Below are 22,998 nucleotides of genomic sequence, written 5' to 3'. Positions count from 1 at the left end.
GTGAGAATCTTGATTGCTAAGAAAGGAATATATCGCTGCTGGCTGGCAACAGTCACCCAGCAGACTGCACCACATCCCATCAAACCCAAACCCAAATCAGGATCACCCATAGTCATGAGTTGACAAAGCTCACAATTTCCCCTCTCTAACCAGTCACGATGGAGGGAGATATTGTCAGGTATGTATACAAACACAAAACAGGACCACCAGAGTCATGGAGTGCATCTTGCTCTGCTGAGATGGTTGCTTAAGGCAATAATGCTATCTGTCTGCAGCTGCCGATGTGTTTGTGACACATGTCCTCCCCTGTAGTCTCTGCAAGATGAACACGGGCCCAATGCTGGGCGGGAATATGTCTGCATCTGTATTTGTGTATACGTACATGTATCTGCGTACTCTCCATATGAGAGGCGCATGTTCGGCAGGGAGAGGAGGAGAGGATGTGGCAGGTGGGGGGATGTGAGCGGGTTTGAAGATTTAAAAGAGAGCAGTGTCAGAGGCAGACTCTATGAGAATCTCTCACCTGCTGTCCTCCTGGTTGATGAACATGTACATTTCCCAGGTAGTGTCTTCTGCGATCCCCCCATGAGGCACCAGCAGACTGATGCCTGCAGAGAAGGAGGTATGCAAAAAACTGATCAACACACAGCCAGAGATTCACACAGGATACCCCCCCCCCCCCCCCCCCCCCCCCCCCACACACATCTGCTTGGCTGTCAGGTCTCTTTACTGAGGGTGACAGCCAGAGAGGTGATGGCCCCAGAAAAAGGTGATGGAAGCAAGTCCCAAAGGCCTTGTGAATCAATGCTGCCAACAGTCTCTTTGTCACAACACACAAACACACAGGCGCATAGAAACGCAAAATATTCTACTGTATGATGAACAATTACTGTCAATCTACGCTGCAGTATATGAAGCCCCTCAGGGGACAGGATAATGAATGTAGGCCACGGGACAGCAGCAGCTGAATAATGTGGTAGACTGAGCATCACAGGTTTACTTTACATAACCTGTTAATGTTTTCTTCATATAATACAGTAGGGTTTTAAAATGTTAAAACGATGCTGCTTAAAATGAATTCATCATGTCAAACGCTCCTAAGTCATGTGCGGTGGTCTAGTGGCAGAAACTTGGACTATGGGCAGAGAAGGTCTCTGGTTCGTCTCTGGTTCGACTCCACGGAGAGACAACAAAAGACGAACCTGGATTGATCTGTCCAAAAATCCAAGAGTCTCCCTACCCTGTCTAGTGCCCCTGAGCAAGGCACCTTACTCCTCCAACATCTGCTCCCCGAGCGCCTGTACGCGGCTGCTCACTGCTCTGTGTGTACTGCACAAGATGGGTCAAAAGCAGAGATTAAATTTCCCTACCTGCATGAGTGTGCCTTTGCATGACTGTGCATGTGTTTGGGACGAATAAATGCATCTTAATCTTAATCACGTGTGGTTAGAAACACTTTCCATGCTCTGCAGATTGGGTTTGTCAGGACCCATCGGCCGGTGAGAGAATGCCAATGCTGTCTAACTTCAGTAAATAATCATGTTACTCGGGCGATCGATGGCATTTTCACATTTTCGCTGCAGACCAACCCTGACAAGGTCAAACAACTTCAAAATGCAATAACAGATGCTCTGTGTCGTCTCTGCTGCTGTTTTAAAGCTTTTACTTTATCACGGTAGTGATTTCAGGTACATATTGAATGAACATTGCCCCTACAGCAGGCCCACCTGTGTTAGGAACCACCAGCCGGCCTCCAGTGTGGCCAAACACCGCTGTAGCTTTGTGAGGAGGCCTGCTGGGAGTCAGAGAGACTTGTGGAGTGAAGAGGTTTTTGCTTCTCCTGCCCAGCGTCGTCCCCACTGCAACTCCTCTGTAGTCTGGAGCCAGGCCCCGTGGAAATGTCTGAGGGTGGGACATGACGTGGTACTCTGCCCTCTCTGCCACCCCTGGAGATACAGTGAGACAGCTGTGACTCACAGGTAAACAAACTCAAATCATGGACTTGAGAACAGAGATAGAATACAAGAATATGGCTCAACTGTAAACTCATTAACAGAAAGAAGAGATGTCAAAAATACAGGTTGAAAATACAAAACTAAGCATTTTCTTATTGCACTTAGCACTATGGCAGTACCATAGACTGTATATACAGTAACACACACACACATATATATATATATATATATATATGTAGACGACACAACAGCTCCCCAAAAGTGAAGTTAAAGCCTCTCTCTCGCCACTTGAGTGCTGGATGCAGCTTTTTATCCTGCCTTCTCCATGTTAGTGGATGGGACATGGAACAAACTCAAAAGTCAAAATACACAATAAATATATTGTTTTCAGAGATGGTTTCTGGTCTTATCACACTGATGCATGGTTTAATTAGTTATCTGATGCTATGAAAGCAGGGTTATATGTCACAAAGAAAATAATTCTTGATTTGTAAAGCGCGTGTATCAGTGAGACCTTGATACCGTAGCTCAATCCAGCATGCTTACCCATGATATTTTATTTCATTTCTTGACAATTGGAGGAGGTGGAAGTGTGTCATTCATTTGTATTTACAGTCTATGGGCAATACAAATAAAAATCTACATCTCTATTTAAAAAATTTCTATAGGTACCATCTACTGGTGAGTATGCTAACTGTGCTGTAGCCTTAGTCTTTTACGGAGCCTGGGAAGGGACATACAGAGGGAAAAAAAGTTGACTTAATGACACTGTCCACAGTCCATGTTGCAAAACTTTTGCGACATCTCGATCTTTTTCTTTTTTCAACCATCAGTTTATTTTTCTCTATGTCCCCTCCCAGACACCGTAGTCTTTTAACACGATATCAAGGCTACTTTATGCAGAATTGCCTTTTTCCAACGAGTTGGCAGGAAACACTTGAAAGTCTGCCAGAGCATTTTTAACCAATTTATTAAGCTGACAGCGTCTTACTGTGATGTCTACAAAAATGGAAGATCACTATCTCAAAGAAAGAAGTCTTCTTTGTTTCTGGCTCTGAATTCAATGATCCGTTGTTTCCAAAATTACCATAAATGGACGAGTTGTAAATCTGCCACTGTTGTCGCTGCAAAGTGAACATGGCACAGTAAAGAGCTTGACAGATGAAGCAACAGTAACCAAGCGGGGTTCGGCTTAACAAATGGTAAATTTTTGATGCCCTCCAAGGTCATGACTGTTATTTTTCTTTGTATGAGTGCTTTCTTAGAGACTACCTCGGGAGGAAAACAGGTTAAATCCAAAAGGCTTATCCCTCTGACTGCAACTGCAGAGCTGTACACATCTCTGTAAGTCCATAAGCAGCTGACGACCACAGAGACAGGCTTTCATAACAGTTTTATTTCCTGACCTTTGACCTTGAGATCTGGTAACGGGTCGAGGAGCGAGCGCTCGGCCATCAGCTCCTTGTCAATGGAGTCCTGGAAACACATGGGGCTGGTGTAGGTGCGCGACACTGTCAGGTCAGGCTGCAGGGAGGAATTAATCAGCAGGGGGTTTGCTGAAAAACACACAGAGGAGGAGCATATTGTCAATTAGACGTCTTTAAGAAACAATTACATTTCTGGATTGTGAGAATCTAAACTAAACTGCCACTAATGACGGCAATTAAAAATTGAAAGCGTATTTCATGATAATTAGTCTTTATCCACCTGCTTTAATTGCTTCACCATGGAAACAAGGGGGACATACCTTACTGTACCAATGTCACAATTAAAAATAAGTGACATAATGGCTAATCAATGGCTGGAGTGATATTCTTCAATTTCATGTCACACTCGCTAAAAAGTGACATTGAATTTCAGCATGTATTTATGATAAACATGATATGAATATTTACAGTTTTCTTCACATCCACATATCCAGCTTCAGGGGTATGCGTGTTGCTGTAGCTATAGCCGGGAGGTTTAGCACTTTTAGTCCCTCTATCAAGGAGAACAGGGACAAAGATGAAAGCTTTCTCTACCTCCTGCTGTGTTATCAAAAAGAACTTTATTATGCCCTGCTGAGAGCTGTTGCTGTGGCGACCCGTAATGTCAGCCTTGTCACAAATATGCCTCAATCTGTTGAGCAAACCACCAAGCTGTGGTGTTACGGTGTCTGGAGAATAAGAAGGGACGGTAACTTCTCCATTTGGGTGGAAAAGAAATGAAAGCGGTTATAAATTCAATTTGTTTTCATTGTGGCATCATGAATCATTAATTGAATGTTGTATGGTGGGATAAAACCCAATCCACAAAAGTGACACACTGCCCTGAGGAGGTTCTATTTCCCATTTTGCTTTACAACACCAGTAAAGAAGGTCCCAGTAATAACAGATGAGTTAAATTGTGAATTTGTTTATAATGGAAACTGTGTTTGTTACCATATATCTTTTCAGTGCATGTTTATTGCTTTTGAGCAAACTGATGTTTGCAATAGACCGATAAATACATACTGTGCTTTCCAGATGAAGCTTTATACTGTATGTTGTTGGACAGTTAGCACACAACATCTCCAGAAGGCAAACAAATTGAAAAATTAAAACCTATCAGTCTGGCCCCTAAAGCATTTAAATAATTGATGCAGCTATATCACAATATGAAGAAACGTATATATGTATAATACATATGTATACATAAACGTACAAAACCTGCATGTTCTGGAGTTTAAAGGCTACACCGTGATATTAATAATAGTTGTAATAAAAGCATTCTGCTCCATCCATGCTCCTATATGTGCAGGTGGTAACAGGCTTGAGTATGTGAGTGTGTTTTTGTATGAAAGAAATTGAATTTAGGTTGTGAGCTAAAATTTAATTATAATCGACATCCTTGTACGCCACCCGCCACAATGTCATGATGGCATTCCACCTTCTACCATGTTAATGTGCTTTGTCTATTGAATATCAAGCCTAAAACTAATGAAACAGCATGATTGCACTTTCGGTCCTAAAGCAATTTCAAAAGATTTAAATAATCAACATCAACTCAGACAGTTGATCCTCATGTTGTGAAATCCTGTTGTTGCATGTTTTAATGCCAACAAACTGTATTGTACTGTTGCTGCAGCTGCTGTGTTTTGATGTTATGGTTTAAAATGAGCTTATAGCTAACTCTGGTACTGCTAAGGAACCTGCCAAAAGTAAACTAAACTTTTATCATTTTTGATGTAATGTTAACATCATACATGTTAATAAATATATCAATCGTTTCAGTGAACAGGCTTGTTATTTTCTGTATTCTTATGGAAAATTATAGTCATTTTTATTGGTAACAGGACTTGTTTTGTGTTTGTACCTATTTGGTCTATTTTTTATATGCCAAATGAACCCCCATTCCGCTGAGGTGAGTGTGTATTGCAGCAGCTGAGGCTGTATTCATGCAAATTCGGTGGTGCAATTTTGGCCCTCGTTTTGAATTGCTCTTTAACAAACCTCTTGTTGCAAAGTCAAGTGCAGACATTTCATATAAAAGGCTTTAGATGGTGAAGGTGCAAAAACAGACATCATCAGTACAATTGCATGTTAGACTTCAAATATTGATTTGACAAAATGTTTCAAAACATATGTAAGTGGGATGATGCAAGAGTCTGTGTTGTATCACAGGTGATATTACAGAAATACCAGTGGCTGTCATAGCTATCACATAGACGCAACGATAATTGCATTTCAACTCCACTTTCTAATCTATTGGGTGTGCTGAGTGTAATTATGCACGCGTTAAACAGCATGCATTTCATAATCAATTAATTAAATCATCCAAAATGACAGCAGACTCCAGCAAACTAACATCACAACTTGCTTTTCTACACACCACACTGGTACACTAATCTGGATACTCTCAATAAAAACAGGAAAATGGAAGACGTCCCCCTCTCAGGATGTGTCCTCCATCGGATTATTGGGAGCTGGCATTATAAATGATTGGCGTCTGATTTTGGAACCAAAGCTTCAATTATTGTCATTTTATTGTAGGACAAAACTTTTGCTTCTGAAGGATTGGATGCAGGACTCAGCTGAACTCTGTTTTCTCAACTATTTTGTGCAATAAACTTATATTTAAAGAGTTTTAAGAACAATTCATACTTCACACTTAGTGTTGCTTTTGTGTCATTTTCTTTTGTCCCTCATTTTATGTTACGATCCAGTTCGGAAATAGTAGTTTGTGTAGTATACAGTATAGTTTGGGATTTGGTATAGTTTTGGATGTATAGTAGGAAGCCTACAGTATGTTGAGAGTGAGATGTGACATTTTCTGATTTGTAAGAGAAGTCGTGAGCTCACCTTGGCGAGAAGTCTTAAAGCTGAAGGACTGAAAGCCCCCGGTGAGGGCGGATGAGTCGATGACGTCAACACCGTACTCGCTCTGGCTTCTTCGATAAAGCGTGACAGCGACGATCAGCAGCACCACCGTCACCACGCCCGCTGCCAGGCCTGAATACAAGGCCACGTCACTGCCGTTCTCCACCCCTAGGAGAGTCAAAAGTGAGTGAGAGAGAAGCACATTTTCACTGACTTTTTGTCTCCAGCTTTACAGCTCTGCTTAATAAGGAGGCATTTCCTGCCCAAAATAAAATCTGTGTCGCTGCGGCAACACAACTGAGTTAAAGTCGTGGGAGTCTTTTATAGGAGGGGAGTCTGTTTTGTTTCTTTGTTTCAAACTTCTGTTTAGCGCCTTTTTTATTTTCAGGTCCATATCTGGCCTGCCTCCTGATACACAGCTTCAGTGTTCCATCCTCCAGTGTTAAAGCAACTAATGAGGAACCTCGGAAGGAAGGCGAGATATAATCAACCCAGCACCTGACTGTCAGTTCAAACACACTGCTCGGTGCTGGTGTGGGAGGCGCTCTGTGTTCCACTGGGATAATGTGACAAAACCAATTCATTAAATTAGCTCATTGGCGATGATTATGCACTATCTGGTCCCGCCAGTGCTGCCGCGTCCAACTCCACACAGAAAAAGAATGAGTGGAAATAAAGAGGCTGCTAGCTTGTTCTTGAAAGATAATGAGATCTGGGCTGAAACAGGACATGCTGAGAAATCCTCTAAGTAACCTGAAGATCAAATTAGGAGAAATTGCCATAATATGCAAAGCTGCATTAACAGCTACAGTAGAGGGTTAATTGAGGGCTGGGGAAGTTTTGGCTGCCTGGCTGGATTATTTTTGCCCGTTTCTGACAGACCAAAAAACACAACTGTGTTATAGGACAAATAAGGAGAAACAAGCGCCTGTGGCTTGTAGGTAGAAAACTGATTTTTCACTGCACAAACTATGCAGCAGTAATCAACAGATAAATGGCTCATTAGCCTACACAGCAATTATGCAAAATAGATGAATATATAGTGGTAAACCACTGGCTGCTTGGACTGAAATGCTGAACTGGATATATGAAATATAAGGATATTAATAGAAATGTGATGTGAACTGGCACAGACGTAAAACTGAGGTAATGATGGTGAAGATTATCATAACAAAACGTGTTATTTTTTTTAAGTTAATCTTAAAGAAAAGTGTTTTTTGAGCTGTAAACTAAAGCATATGATTGTTTTATGATGAGACAGTGATGCTTCAAAATCGCATTAATTACCAAATTTAAACCTAGTGTTTCAAACCACATTGGAGCTTGCAGGACCAATGCTAGCCCCTAGAGTCAACTATATAAATGAAATCCCTAAACCTCCGCAGCCCTTTCATATGATCAGACATCTAGCTTGCACGCACGCACGCACGCACTCACACACAACATAAATGAAATTGGATGCTTTTAATAGATATTCATGTTTTTTATTATCCTGCAAAAATACATTCCAACATTTAACTGAAATATAACCTGTATTTACCACTCATTATTCATGCACGATGAATGTTACCTGAGGCACATCTACAGCTTGTCTATTTTAAGTCCGGGCAAATTCACAATGAGTCACGTAGAGAGTCATTTTTCAGGGACAATACCTGTCACAGCGATTTGTTCCTCTAACAACACAGCAACATGCTAAGCATTATAATCATTATAATTAAAAAGTATTGTTTATTCTGAGGCTAACAATATAGGATGAGCTGCCAGTTCACTGAGGATGCTGTCAAACTTAGTGTGCCAGGTTTAGCGTGTCAGGCCTATAAATGAAAATATTGAACTGGCTCTACCCTCATCAGACATGGACTTTATGTTAAGCCCTGTTTAGACCTGGTATTTAATACCTGTCCTGATAAATCTGTTGAAAGTTGTGGAGGTTCGAGTCCACAAAACACTTCTGGACTTCTGAAAACACAACATAACGCCATACTGCTCCTGTGGTTTCATCCAAGTATCCTTAGGCCCTGATATTTATATTCAAGTCCAAACAAGGTCATATAGAGCAAGTTTTAACCCTAAATATCCAGTCATATCTTCCAACGAGGTGCCTTCAGCTCTGATGGACTTTTAGTCTTAAAACACCTCGTTTCGAGTCGGATTAGAATGTCGGGGCTTCCGGACACTTGGATGACACCACACGAGCAGTACAGAGGCATGCTATGTTTTTTCTGTTGTTTTATTATGTCTGAAGATAGGTCACTAATCAGCTACACAGAAACTCCGAAAGTGTTTTGTGGACTCAAGTTCTTCAACAGTGACAAACCTATAATATCCCAATAACATCTCTGCTAATGCAGGCGGGTCATTATTTTGGCCATGCGTGATGTCACATAAGAATTCTTCCAGGCCTCAGACGGTAAGGTTGTTAAAATGACATACCGGTAATATAAAAAATGGAAGATGACGAGAAACTCACCTTGTGGCTTTGCATCATGTAGCAACTTCCCATCTGCAAAGACAGAAATAACAAAATGTCTCCATGACCATTTTCCATACTACATGCATTTGCTCATCAAATTACTATTTACTTATATATTCATGTCTGTACATACTTTGTGTTATTTGTTTGGAGGGGAATGAAGGAATGAAGATGAATGAGGTTGCTGGTCATGAGTGGGATCATAATGGCCATCATGATCTAGGCCACACTGCCAGAAATTATGAACAGTAAATCTATTCATAGTCATGCACAAGGGGACTGACATTAATGATCCTAAACAAAGTTTTTCTTATAGTTAGCCGTGGAGAGATGTGGCGATGTTACCCACTCTGTGTGCAGAGGCCTCCGGTGCAGTTGTCTGTCGCCAGCGCTACCCCGTCACACAGCCGTCCTCCGTGTTTGGGCTCCGGGGCCGTACACTCTCTGCTGCGCTGCCTTTCGCAGCTTGAGCTACACATTGACCACTCACTCCACTCTCCCCAGCTGCCATCGACTGAGGGATCAGACACAAAATCAAACGTTTATCAATGGACTGAATTTGTTTACTTTTCTTCTCAAATCAATTTAGAATGTACAGTACGTCTCATTTACCCATTTACATGCCCTCACACTCACACATACACGGCGCAGCATCAGGAGCAGTTAGTGGATAGAGTCCCTGACACACATACTGGAGGAGAGCTCTGGACTATGCGTGACAAAACACATTCAACAACAATAGAATAAAGTTGCAGAAACACAATTTCCCTAATGACAAAAACCTCACTTTTATAAAAAATATGGAAAATATCAAACATAAGATGATTCATCCAATAGGACTGTGAAACTGTGGAGAATACCGTCAAGGTAAGCTCTGCACTATTAAATTTACAAAAAAATTCCTTCCTCTGGTAGCCAAAATATTGTGCCACCCTGCTGACATAGCGACATAAAGAACAGCCTTCTTCTGCCATGCTCCATCAAGTCTCCTTTCCACCTCCTAATGCTCTCAAAGTTCCCTTCTTCCTGCTAATCTCAACGCAAATGCACCTCTGTTTATTTTCAAACTCAGATGCAGAAAAAGAATCCTTCAGAAAATGGCTGTTGGCGAAGAGGAGATAACTGCCTTCCCCTGTTTACTTTTTTTCTAAAGCCCGATGAGCCTTCTTCTCTGTAATCATAAATTTGGTCGCATGTCGAAAAATGAAACACTTGGGCAGAGCAGATTACACAGCTGTTCTGACAACTGGACCTGCTGCTCCTCTCAAGACCTGTTTCTTTCTCTCTCTGTTGTTTTCAGCCTTCTCTCCATTTCGAATACATTTTCTCCTGATTGGCAGTTTTTTATAGTCTACTGCAGGGGTCTTCAACGTTTTTTAGGCCAAGGACCCCCAAACTGGTGGAGAGATGGAGCAGGGAACCCCATACTATATATGTTGTATACAATTTATATTAAACTGGGCCTAGTACCATGTATAAACATAGCACCCTGGAATTGTGCATTCAATACTTAGCTATTCAAATAATACACAGGTTCATATATTCATGTTTTTATTTGAAACATGTGCAAGGTGTGTGCATTTTTGACTGGAAGATAGTATCTTCTGCCTCCATTTATCCGGTCGCTACAATATGTTGGATTCATGTTAATTTGATTTAAAGAAATCTAAATTTGTGTGAAAAAAATTGGTTGAAAAAAAGAAAAATTGGTAGAAAAAAATATAAAAAATGGTCTAACAACCCCAAAATTTGCGGTTCCCCTGTTGAAGGCCTCTGGTCTACTGCATTAGGCATCAGATAAAAATCACTATCACAGAGGAATCATGTGATTCATAATGGTAAAATGTTATTGGATCAAAGGAAACTACAGTAAACTATACACTCTTGTCTTCAAAAGATCTCTTAAGCACTTTGAGTAGTCTGGGGAACCTTTTCTTGCTAAAGAATTTACCTTTTTTTGTTGTTGTTTATTGTTCTTTGGGGAACTGAATTCAAGCAAAGAGTTCAACAAAACACCTGTAATTCCACTTTTGGGGCTTTGAAGAACCCTTTCATGTTATATAAATTTTTCGGAGAGAAGAATAATGTAACGTCGCCATTTGGTTTGTTTCCCGCCCTCTGGTAAATTCAATCAAATAATGTGATTAATCATTCATTGTGGTGGAATCTTATTTGTGATTAAATTTCAAACAGAATCACTCTATTACGCCATCGTTATGTTTTTTGTCTCACATCGTTTGATTGAAGAGCGAACTATGCATTAGCTTGCTAGTTAGCGTTAGCCGCATTACCATTACCTACATTAGCTGTGGTAGCTAATATTACCCACTAACCACCATTCTTAAGGCTGTTAAAGTGAAGGCCATGACCGACACACAATTCAACAAATAATAAAGTATGCTGAATTAGCTAGAGTAATTAAATGTATGATTAATTTCACACAATAACTAAATGCTCAATTTGGGACAAAATTCAGTTAACTTGTCATGGTTATATACTGTAGGTAATGGTTAGTATACAGGAAAGGAATGCAAGTCTATTGAATGTCTCAAAGTGAAATAATGTTGCCTTTGATGTCTGTAAATTAAAACATGTATTAAGGATATTTCTTTATACAACAAGAAGAACACATTAAATATTAAGGCTAAGACCTTTGAACTGAACAGAGAATTGCCCTTACCCTAACCCCTAGATACAGTAGATAATGCCAATTGATATTTGTCGATAAAGGAAATAGTAAAACAAAACATTTGCAATTCACATTTCTGTAGGGAGACAAGGACACTTAAAAACTGAAGATGAGTAACAAATTGACAATACCATACGGACTGAGAAGTTCTGTGGAGTGTTTGAACAGGGCGGCAGTCCTAACAAAACAGGAAGACATCCAGACATTTCTGTCTGGACATGTGGAGGAAATGCTTGAATTCAGCCATGATGACTCTGCAGACTCCATAGAAGTGGCCTTTCGCTTTGAAGAGCAGTGGGGTATGTCACCATGTAATTTGGAATTTGATATCAATAGGTAGAAGTGTATACCTTTTAATATGCAGTAAACTACCCAATACAAGTGTACATTCATTTATTACTTTTGACAATTGGTTACTGAATAGTTTATATATCTTTTAGTTCATATATTGTCTTCATTCTTCATAAACAGTAGTCTGCAGTTTTGGATGATTATTGTTAAGTTGTTTCTTTATATCTGTATAACTCACGAATACACATCATCTTTTCTCAGTCGATCGATGTGGGTGTCTTACTTAAGTTGTTAAAATTAGATAATGAAATCTATCTATGTATAGCTCATGTCCACAGATTTGTCTATATTAACAAATGTATTAATTTAACTGTTTCTTATTTGACTTAATGTATTTAAAAAATGTTGTTTGCAGAGAAAAAACATTTTCGGGAAAGTTGTCACAAGACAAGTGCTCCAGAGGAAACAACGATACCTGTGCCCGAACATCCCTCTACACCGCCGTCACTCTCCACTCAATCATCTACAGGCAACAAGAACAAGAAGCCACCTGCCTCCTTCAAACCAAAACAGAGGAAAATAAAACTTCCACCAAAGAAACTAAGATGTGCCACTGAAACGAAGAAAATACCTCGGCCATCTGTAGGGCCAACAAAAAGAGGATACACACCAAAAGAAGGGTATGTTTTCGATCCACAAGTGAAGCCTCTGAGAAAAGCCGGGCAGGAATCTCAGACTGAAAAGGCTCTTGAAGACACTTGGAACTTGTTTGGTGGCAAACAGAGGGCCAGGAGCAGCAGAGCCGACTTGGAGCAAATGGACCCAGATAGCAAGCGTTTCTCATCTACGTCTTATCAGTCATGCTTGTGCACTAAGTGCCCTTGCTATCACCATGGACATAATATCAATGTCCGGACGTACTCTTTTGGCAACAACTTTCAATCTCAAACTGCCCAGTTTTTGAGAGAAGGCACTGAACCTTTTTTGGTGTCTGAGCAGGTATCAGGCAGCAGCGGCTCTGCTGGCAGTTCTGGTAGCTGCCTTTGCTCTCAGGACTCCTATATGGCAAGTGTCATATCACATACAGTGATAAATAGTTCAGCATCTCCTCAGGCCTGACGGGGAGCAGCATCTCTGCTAATCCCACAGACAAATATTTCAACAAGCAGATTTTGGTCACAATAGGCCCTAACCCATATACATCTTTCATATTTTTAGCAACATGTAGCAGTCACGACCGGGGACGAAACATGGACACACGATGCTCTGGGACCAGCTAGATGCTGTTGCGCAGTGAATTGCTTGGTGTCTCCGTATATTTTTCCCGTGAAGGAGCACATCTCCATGTTGGAAATTTCATTGGCTAAACGATACGCCAGTCATCAGAACAATCCGTTCTAATTGGCTCAGTATTTACACGTCAGAAGAGGGGCAAGCTCTGTCCTTCAACGAGGTGTCTCATTGGCTAATGCAGGCTGTGGACAGCCCACGCCTGCCCATGCCAGCTCCGATTGGGTTAAGTTTAGATTGACGGCTCACTTGAATAAATAGGAGCTGCTAGACACCATTTTGAGATCTTTGTTTATATGCAAACAGAAATTACGTATTTCAAAGTGTGGAGGACACCCACGGGCGGATGCAGCACAACAGGAGAGTAAGGGAAAACCAACAAAAAAAAGAACAGAGGAAACTTAGGGAGAGCCACATGTGAGGGATCCCTCTCCCAGGACAGACAGAAGTGCAATAGATGCCACTTGAAATGGAGATAGTATCTTCATTGCTCTGAAGAAACTAACTAGTACTATAGGTTTACTCACCGGGTGCTCCGGTTCACCTAAATAAAATATTTTAAGGATATTACAAAGTATTACGTCTGATTTCACTTATGCTGTTTCAGTTTCACTGCTGGATTTTTCAAGTTTGCTGGTAGTCTCTTAGGCTTCATGATGTTCTGAACTTTACACAATTAATTTGTGATACTGTTAGCCTTTGTTCAGTTTAGAGGTATTGCACATATACACACACATTTGTGTGTGTGTGTTTGTGTCCCTCAGAATTGAATATTTGCCCCTGACATATAGGTATTTCCTGAATGCACTTGAGGTAAATTTGATTTGCCATGGTCACTTACTTTTCAGATTATAAACACAAGTATTAACAGGAAGTTGGCGGTTGGAGGAAATTTTTTGATTCTCCATATTACCGCAACAAAGTTGTGCAGATGCACAAACAACAGCATGAAGACTACGTCCTTGTTCTTACCTGGACACAGTGTGTTACAGGTGCTTTTCTGCACCGACATGCCCTCGCAAAAGGCTCCCCCGTTGAGCGGAGCTGGGTTAGTGCAAGTGCGGGAACGTTTTTGCACCCCACGACCACAGCGAACATTACACGGGGACCAGTCTGTCCATGATGACCACCCTCCGTTCACTGTGTGTGCCCGAGAATGAAGGGAAAGAGATAAATATATAGTAATATTGCACTCCATTTTGTGGATAACAGTGTAGTTCCTGTTATGACAAACAGCATCAGGGTGTCTGCGTCACAAGAGTTTCATCAGAGGTGAAAAAACTGTCTCTTTTACACAGAGGATACATTTTGTCTTTCCATCCATATACTTCTTCCTCTGATTTGTTGCGTGTAATGTTACTCAGCTCATCTGCTGTCACAGGAAAGAGAGAAATACTAGTATTCCACCCACTATTGTACATCTGTCTGGAGCTAAAGGGAAGAGTAAGCCTGCCTGATACTTCATTACCATTATGGAAATTAATGATTGATGCACCCCTAGAACGGAGTGTCAGAAAGAATCAGATATATTTCTACAAAAGATAAATGCCCCTTCTGAAAAAATAAAAATAGCAGGATGAGAGGTCAGTGGACCGATTACAAGAACACCCCAATTGACAAGGTGAGAAAGGACCTAGTGCTAGTATGACATTACAATTTCACTTATGCTCTTTTGTCTCAGCAGAGGTCTCTACAGGGCTATAAAAATGCTGGCTTGTGTCTGCTGTCTCGCAGCTTTACAAAGCATTTTACACAAGGTGTTTAGTGCTGGCAGATAAAAGCCGGGGCGTTGTGACAGCCCACGTCACTGCCTTTCCATCATTAATAATTGAGTTCTTGTAAATATTGTGCCCGTGTCTTCTTGTCTTTACACAAGAGGGATCACTTGCCCATTACCTGCTCATTAGACTCTTGAGTGAGAAAAGGCCACATGCTGTGGTTGAGCAGTGCTTTTTATATTAATGACTTTGGGGAATTTACTTGAGGGGCCTCTTTGACAGCTAACGTCTGTAGTGAAAGCTGATATTTTGATGAAGGAAAGACAGCTGCTTGACATCGTTTTGATAATCTGCAAACCCAAAGCATTCATCTCCCGTGCATTTATTGGCTGAGACAGAAGCTACCCTTGGAATAATTATTTTTGCATTTTTCTTCCATTCTTACCATAGACTACAACAGTTGCTGTGGCACTGCGTCTTTTGGCCACAATGTTGCTGGCAACGCAGGTATAGTTTCCAGAATCAGATAGGCGAGCATCTGAAATGATGAGATTATGGTCGCCTCTTGTATCGGTAACTCCGTCAGAGCTTAGAGGCTCTTCGTTTTTTAGCCATTCCACCTGAAAACAGAAAAGTATATGTATAAGTAACTGAGCAGTTTTGATATGGACATAAACTCATGTGAAGCAGAGAGTGGATACCCAGGAGAATCAGGCTAAATAAACATTTTGAAATGATATTCAGGTTCAGGTCACATTCGCTAGGCTGTCGACTTGATCTATAATATCGTATGTGCTCGTATGTGAAACCCAAAGCCAAACAGAATGTCTGTCATGTTTGGGTTTTGCTTGGCTACTTCTTTTTCTCAGGTTAAGCAAGGTACGAAAAGGAAATGGTTGGCCAAGCCACACTAATGAAGAAGAAACAGTACTAACTCTGGCCATGTGTTACCAAATAATGTTTCCATGGTCTGATTGGAAATATTTTGTTTTAAAATTATTTTAAATATTCAGGTTATGATGATTTATTGACATCTGTAGCCGATATCTTTTGTTTTATTTAAGTAACATACTTTACTAAATGATCAAGAAAAATGATCGTAATTCTTCTTCTTGTTCGGTTTCATCTTATTAGTGATTGTTAACAGTTTACTACCTATATTATGTCATGATGCAATAAAGACAACATTTTACTTAACAAACATGAAAGGCAACATTCTCTTATGAACACACACAAGTTCTCATAAGCAGTTTTCGGGCCAAACTGTTGTTTTCTAAAAGTTTCCTGCGATGTTGCTTTACTTATTGTCAAATAGGTAAAAAACACATATTGCATATCAATTTGTTTCGCTGACATGTTACTTTTAGGAAACCCAAGCCTCCGGTATTGTGGTACCTCCAAGAAAGTGCACCAACACAGTAGATGGCGATAATGCACCTTGACGTTGGTTTCCACCCGCCAATAAACCAAACATAGAAGAAGAAACCCATTGTAGAGGAATGTAGGCTCTGTCCACTCCATGCCTCGACCTGGTATTGCATAACCACCAGGATCGGTGCACCAACACAGTAGATGGCAGTAATGCACCTTGACTTTGGTTGCAATACACTGATAAGCTGGATAAAGAAGAAGACACCATTTTTTTTATGGCAGCCCCGACCCCTTTAACCGGGTTCACACCGGACGCGGAAGCGACGCCAAAGCGTGGCGTAAGCGCTAATCCCTAGCGATGTCGGGTGTCGAGGGTAAATTACCTATTCTCCACTCAAGCCTATGTGGAGAATACGTAGCCCCCCCCCCCCTCTCTCTTTTTATCTTAATGACTGCTTGTGTGGCTGTAGTGGATGGGCAGAGGGGGACATTTAATAATGTGGTTGGTAAAAGTGGTAAAATTAAAACTCCGAGACAACAGAAGGTGAATACAAAGTATGGGATGCATATTTGATCATTTATATCATATAAAATATGTCATCAATATTGTTTTAAATCATTTTTCAGTGTGCTCCCTGTCGAAACGATCGCTTCACAGAGCTAGGCAGCCTTGGCGCGGCGCTTCAGCGTCCGGTGTGACCAGCACAAAGGTTTAACATGGGAGTGCCAGCTGTTTTTTAAGGCTTGGCGCTGCGCTTACGCCACGCTTCGGCGTCGCTTCCGCGTCCGGTGTGAACCCGGCGTTAGAGGTACAAAGTAATGAAAGGGAAAGAAGAGTATGGCAGTGGATGGCAGTGGTGCACCTTGTCGGTGGTTGCCACCCGCCCATAAAAATAACAGAAGAAGACGAATGTGACTATTACCAAGGTATTAGGCTGTAAACATTAGTTGCCATCCACATACCTAGAGTGACCCAGATTTGTTATATAAGCTGTTTATTAGCAGTAAATCGGTAAAGTTATACTGTTGACGTTTCATGGAATGTACTGCTTCAGCAGCAACTCTGTTCTTCTTCTGTTTCCTCAAATGCTTTGTACGTCTAAAATACATCATCTCTCTTTGTTTGGTTCATTGGTGGTTGGCAACCAGTGTCAAGGTGCATTATCACCATCTACTATATCCCCTCCCTGTTTTCTTTGTTCTTCTTCCAAAGGTCCATTATCAAGGTGCTTCACTGCCTTCATAAACACATCAAAGTCGATCCAATGACTTCCCAGCTCAGGGAATGGGACCATCCAAGGAGCACATTAATGCAACATTAACAAACACCTCACTTGATATTAGTTGGATGGACAAAATAGTATTATGAAGGTTAGTGAAGGGGCACATCTCACTGTAAGGCTAGTAGTACAAGCACAACATGACTGACATCCACTTAGAGAAGGTGACGTAGTAGATATGTCAATTCCTTCACTGGTGCCAATTCTGTAGCTGTGTAGTGAGTGAAGGTAATAAGGAATTACAAAATAAAGGACGTTCTGTTGATGCTTCTCTACTCGCATGACTGGCCCTGTAAATTGCTATTAATGTGCCACTGGCTTGAGCTGTTCATTGAGAGAGACGAGCTGGGGCATGAGGGAGTGGGGTTTGATTTATGGCAGTGTATTTGAGGATTAAAAACTCCGCCCCACTGGGAGCTCCATATGTTTGTTCTCCAGTGTGTGTGTGTTTGTGTGGCATGTCCATTTGCCAAGGGAATACAACAACAGCCAACAAACTCAGAGATTGCTTTGCTCTTTCGAACCACCCTGGAATGAAAAAAATTGAAGTAGTAAATCAATAAATCAGGAGTCATGCTGTCACAACCTTTTCTTTTTTTCTCCATTTGATGGCTCGAGAAGTCTTTCATCATGCGCCTTTAATTTAGCCTTTTTCATCATTTGGCTCCACAGCTTTAAAGACAGACCGACCAACCACACTGGTGGGCTGCATTGGCCGTTCTATCACTTCTTTTCATTATATTTCCCCTTTCACACCTTCAATGTCTAATCAACCCTTGTGTTGCCATCCATGATGTATTATAGTCTCCAGAGCTACTAGCATCAATCCACTATGCTATGGAGGCAGTCAGTTCCAACCTTACCCAGCGATAAAATGGTGCGAATTTTAATTCAAATCACAGTATCATATGTCTTATCACACCTATAATTATATGATTATATCCATTTCGAAGGGCTAGTGCAGTGCCCGTTCTAAGCTTGTTAGAGATGGGCTGCTTGGACTGTGGTAACGCTGGTTGCAGCTTTCTTTCTGAAACTTCACCTGCAGATCTGTAGAAATTGTAAAAGGTCAGTAAAATATCTGCTGCAGGACTCAGTGAGAGTCGTTCACCTGTTTATTGAAAGTTTAGCGAAGCTCTGCTTAGTATAACCCCGAGCTGGAGAATCAAGTGGTGTTGCTCTTGATGTGAACCCGCCTGTTTACTCTTCTTGTGATCAGCAATGTCACTCATGTTGATGAGTCCCAGTCACTGCTGCTGCAGGGCACTGTTTGTTCAGTGGTTAATGATGTTGAATGCAATGCATGTCCCAATCACACCAAATCTGATTCTTCGTTGGGTCAATTCAAATTCAAAGTGTGATGCCAAGTAGATGAATAATTCTCAAGATTTGCTAACCACAGACAGACGGACAGACAGAGATGGAATATAAGATAGATCATATTATGGACATTCACAACAGAATGTTGTTTTATTGCTGTTTCTGCTCAGGTTTAACCAAGTTACATTTTTGAGTTATTTTCAAATTGGCAATCGGATAGATGACAGTGTTAAGATCAAGACACTGAACTAACTAAATCTAGTAAGGGGGTTACCTTTTTTTTTAGGTTAGAACAATGGCCTCCCAAAAAGTCTGTTCTTTCAAATCAAAGTAGAATTTTGTACTTGGTTGAAGTATTATCCATCTAGCTCCTATATTATTTTAAATAAAGCGTAAGGTGTTCTTCTACACAGAGTTTACCCACTCCATCTGACTGCGGCCCTGTCTATTTTCTCTGAAGTAGGGCATTAACCTTGACAAGTAGGAGGTTTGTGCTTTATCACCCTCTCTACACATTCTGCAGCCTCTTCTGGGAAAAGGACGACGGAGGCGAGCTCTGTTGTTTTTACCAGGGTCATACATAGTCCATTATTTGTAATGACTCCACCTCAATGGAGTCTGTAATGTCACCAAGATACACAGCCTTTAGTTGTTGTGCTCGCAATGAATAAGGAGTTGACTTTTTGAACCCACTGACAAGTTGCAGTCTAATAAAAGTAACAAATTACATTTGGAGGAAGATTCAAGCTTTACCTCCTGCAGTATTATTGCTGTACTACGATCCTCACTCTAAATAAAATGCAGGCTATTCTTAGCTCACTGCCTGTTTTTATGTGAGAAAAGGTCACTTTAATTACTGAGTTATCTCAGATGAACACTTTCCATGTTGCACAGTAAGTTTTATTAACAACAATTATGCACAAATCATTATCTCTATTTCAGTGCATTATGTTAAAAGAAATGTAACTATAGTTGGGCAAGAAAAAAAAACTAATTAAAACCAAAGAAAAAACGTTTTCCTGCAGGTGGCTCTTAACAAGTGTAATAGATTAGAACCACAAAGTGAAAATTAACCCCTAAACCATTATTGTCTCCCAGCAAGTATTTATAGAGGTTGAAACAAAATTGTATTGAAAGGTATCAAGCTTGAACTATTATCTTGTTAGAATCATGGATAATAGTTCAACTCAGGAAAAAGTGAGTAAAACTACATGTATTGCCTTAAGCAAAAACCAGAGATGGACTACACTCTTCCATAAACACATTTTTCAAAAGGAAAAATCTAGTTTCTATCACAGTTTAGCAAGTAAAACAAATAGCTGGATAAATAAGCAACTGCGGTCTGGTCCTCTGCAGTGATTACATTAGTCATTAAAGCAAGGCAGGGAATGTTTCCTCATCTACAATGTTCCACCACGACATTAAATCACTGCAGTGCTTCAATTTGTGATTTACAGACCTGTATGAGAAATGCGGTGGACATAACAATGACACCTTACAATAATAATACAATACAACACAATGTTACCTTATTACTCTTGAATTCAATCAAGCGCTATCTGACAAGGTCCAGAGAAAAAAAGCAGAACATTAATAAAATGATTACAGTAGTTTTATTGAGGAGGAAATGAATGGCGTTTCATTATATTGTAGGTGTCCGCTGTCTCCCAGGTTATATATTACAGAATACAATAAAAGAAAAACTATCAAAGATATCTGTGAAATTAGATGTCTGGAATCAGGGTCAATGAAATGATTATGCTGGTATCTCTTTACAAGGAGAGTGTGCGTAACCTTTTATGTCTGGAACACAGAGCACAGGGAAGTGGGAAATGAGGGATAGATACTGAGACTGTGCGGTGGGATGTAATCTTAGCGTCAGTATGGAGTTTGAGTTAATCAAGTATTTTTAAAGTTTTCTTGCATACGTTACGAGAGCTGTACATTATAAATTATCAAAATACAAACGACGACTGACATTAATGGAGTTAGGTTGATCTAAATTCCTGCATGCTGCAATTTGCTCGGATTTTGGACATAAAATATGTTCAATAAACTTTGAATAAATAGCTGACCAGTCAGTGGGGGGGAACATTACGTTTTATAACATCACCCTGCACCATATAGTGTTTCTAAAAAGCTTTGAAGCAATTAAAAGCAACAACATTTATTATCAATTGTATTGTTATTAATTAATGGAGTTGGCTCAACGGTATTAATGATGTTAACTTTAAGTTCTGTTGAAGTCTGTTTCAATGTGTAGGATTAAGAAAAAGCCAATCTTCCTAACTCAGTATGGATCTTTGGCCCCTGCAGGGTGAGCCATGTTTGTGATTGAGTAAAATGTAGGTAGTGACAGTATATGAACTGATTGAGGAGGACTCACTAATAACAAGGAATAATTCTGAAGTAGCTCCGGGGCATTAACACAGGACAAGCAAACAGGCAGGTTTGAATTGGCACTGTAGTAGTATTAAGAAGTAAATGAGCAAATAAATAGTGCTATTTCTGGTGCCCTGCACGGTTTTCTAAAATGTATACCTTTTCATCAGTCGGCTGGATGCTTTTCATCAGCCTACAGAATTGTTGTTTAAAAGATATAAAAAAATAAACACTGTCTAACTTTTATTCCTTTTTCTTTGCTTTTAGATGTGAAGCACTTAAGTTCCAGGAACTAGACATGCTTCCACCCAATACTCTTTCCTCTAAATAATAAACCTGTTTCTCACTGCCTGGAGTTCACTGGGTTATATAATGTCAAGAATTGATGTGGTGAAAAATAACTGAATTTGTGGCTTGCAATGATTGAATGAATGTCACTACTAACAGTGGAAAGACCAAAGCTTTCACTGACATTGACACTGGCATGGACACTTGTTGTTTTATTTAATGTTTCTCAATCAGGTCATGGTATCCAATCTGTCCTCTTAGGTCAGTATCGGCCCTCATCTCTAGACAGACTCACCCCTCATCAGAGAGGTCGGTTCACTGAAACATTACTGTAGAATTTATGCAAAACAGTGTAAAATACTTATTCTATAATGTTTTGATAGTTAATTACTTTAAAAGCACTATGAAATAGCACAGCTTCGTCTAAACTCAAAACTTAGCTAACTTAATATAAATCAAAGGAGTCGTGGTCAACTTCACAACGTTTTATATAGATTAAGACGGTGGACGGAGGAGAGCTGGGTCTTTTCAGTGGCTTCAATTTAGTTTTGCCAGAGTGGTGCAGCCAGACTTAAAAAGACAACTATTTCCCAATCAATGCTTTTTAGTTGGTATTGATAACAAGTGACTTTGAGTGTTGGAGTATCAGGGACTGTGGCATCGATCTGCCCTTCACTTAGGATTATGCACTCACCCTCTTTGCAAAGCTGCTGAGTTTTTTTGCTATGTGTCTTAGAAAAGGTTGCCAGTGCTGGCTCTGTGCCCCTGTTTGATGGATTCCTTTATGTATATAGCTAATATACTCTTTAATTAGTTTGACTTTATTGCTGTATTCTTTTTTTTTAAGTGTATTCAGTAAAAAAGTAAAAAAGTAATGATACATTGTTGCATAAGTAGAAAGCAATCACATGCGTTTGTGGTGTGTGTCTGCAGATGAGGAGCTACTGCACAGATTTGAAAGCATTTCTAACTTCAGATTCAGTCACGTCCTCTATTCAATCTGAAAGACAACTTTTTTCTATGCACTCTATTTAAAAAAAAAAAAGTGAACCTAAAACTATTGAAAGAATATAACAAAGACACAAGCCTTGGTTATTACCATGGTCCAGACTTTCTGTTGTAAAAACAAAGTCATCTCAGACACTGAGGATAAAAGAAATGTTTTCAAACTAGAAGTTTTAACTGGAACCTCATGTGAACTTATGTGTGAAGCTTAACGTTATTGGTCCTTTCATCAGGAAATGAAACAAACTGATGTAAAGGGAATATGAGATCAGTTTGCTGAACGGAAAAGTAATAATTAGAAGAAGAAAGGTGTCATTTCATTAAAACATTGTCTTTACCTATGGAACTGACCAAACATAATTGTCTCTGTGATTGCAGGAGTAGAATATATTCTAACTGCCTTTGGTGAGTTAAATTTTTTTTTGGCCCCAATCCTGGGGAATTCTTACACTAAAGCAAATCAAAATAATCGTCTTGTACTGCGGTTGGTTTTTCGGATTCATGTTTTGGCTTCGATTAATCTCGCTCCCTCCGCCCCTCCTTCACTCTTTTCCACCGTTCGCTGCAAGAAGTGTGTCAACCCCCGAGTGTGATTT

General features: G+C 40.2%; 1 protein-coding gene across 1 annotated transcript in view; it reads right to left on the bottom strand.

The window, feature by feature from the left end:
* LOC128425200 (netrin receptor UNC5D) overlaps positions 1-22,998 on the bottom strand; it is a 78,800-nt gene that overhangs the window by 20,517 nt on the left and 35,285 nt on the right. The window contains exons 7-14 of the mRNA XM_053411732.1: positions 15,202-15,376; positions 14,011-14,178; positions 9,118-9,282; positions 8,766-8,798; positions 6,275-6,460; positions 3,362-3,511; positions 1,728-1,946; positions 524-608 (exon numbers count right to left, since the gene is read on the bottom strand). Of these exons, the coding sequence (XP_053267707.1) occupies positions 524-608; positions 1,728-1,946; positions 3,362-3,511; positions 6,275-6,460; positions 8,766-8,798; positions 9,118-9,282; positions 14,011-14,178; positions 15,202-15,376 (1,181 nt within the window). The remainder of the gene's footprint in view (positions 1-523; positions 609-1,727; positions 1,947-3,361; positions 3,512-6,274; positions 6,461-8,765; positions 8,799-9,117; positions 9,283-14,010; positions 14,179-15,201; positions 15,377-22,998) is intronic.

This window comes from Pleuronectes platessa, chromosome 19 (genome assembly GCF_947347685.1).
Source record: "Pleuronectes platessa chromosome 19, fPlePla1.1, whole genome shotgun sequence".
NCBI classification, from domain to species: Eukaryota; Metazoa; Chordata; class Actinopteri; order Pleuronectiformes; family Pleuronectidae; genus Pleuronectes; species Pleuronectes platessa.
The sequence above is the reverse complement of the archived record's forward strand: the minus strand, read 5'-3'. Positions and strand labels throughout refer to the sequence as shown.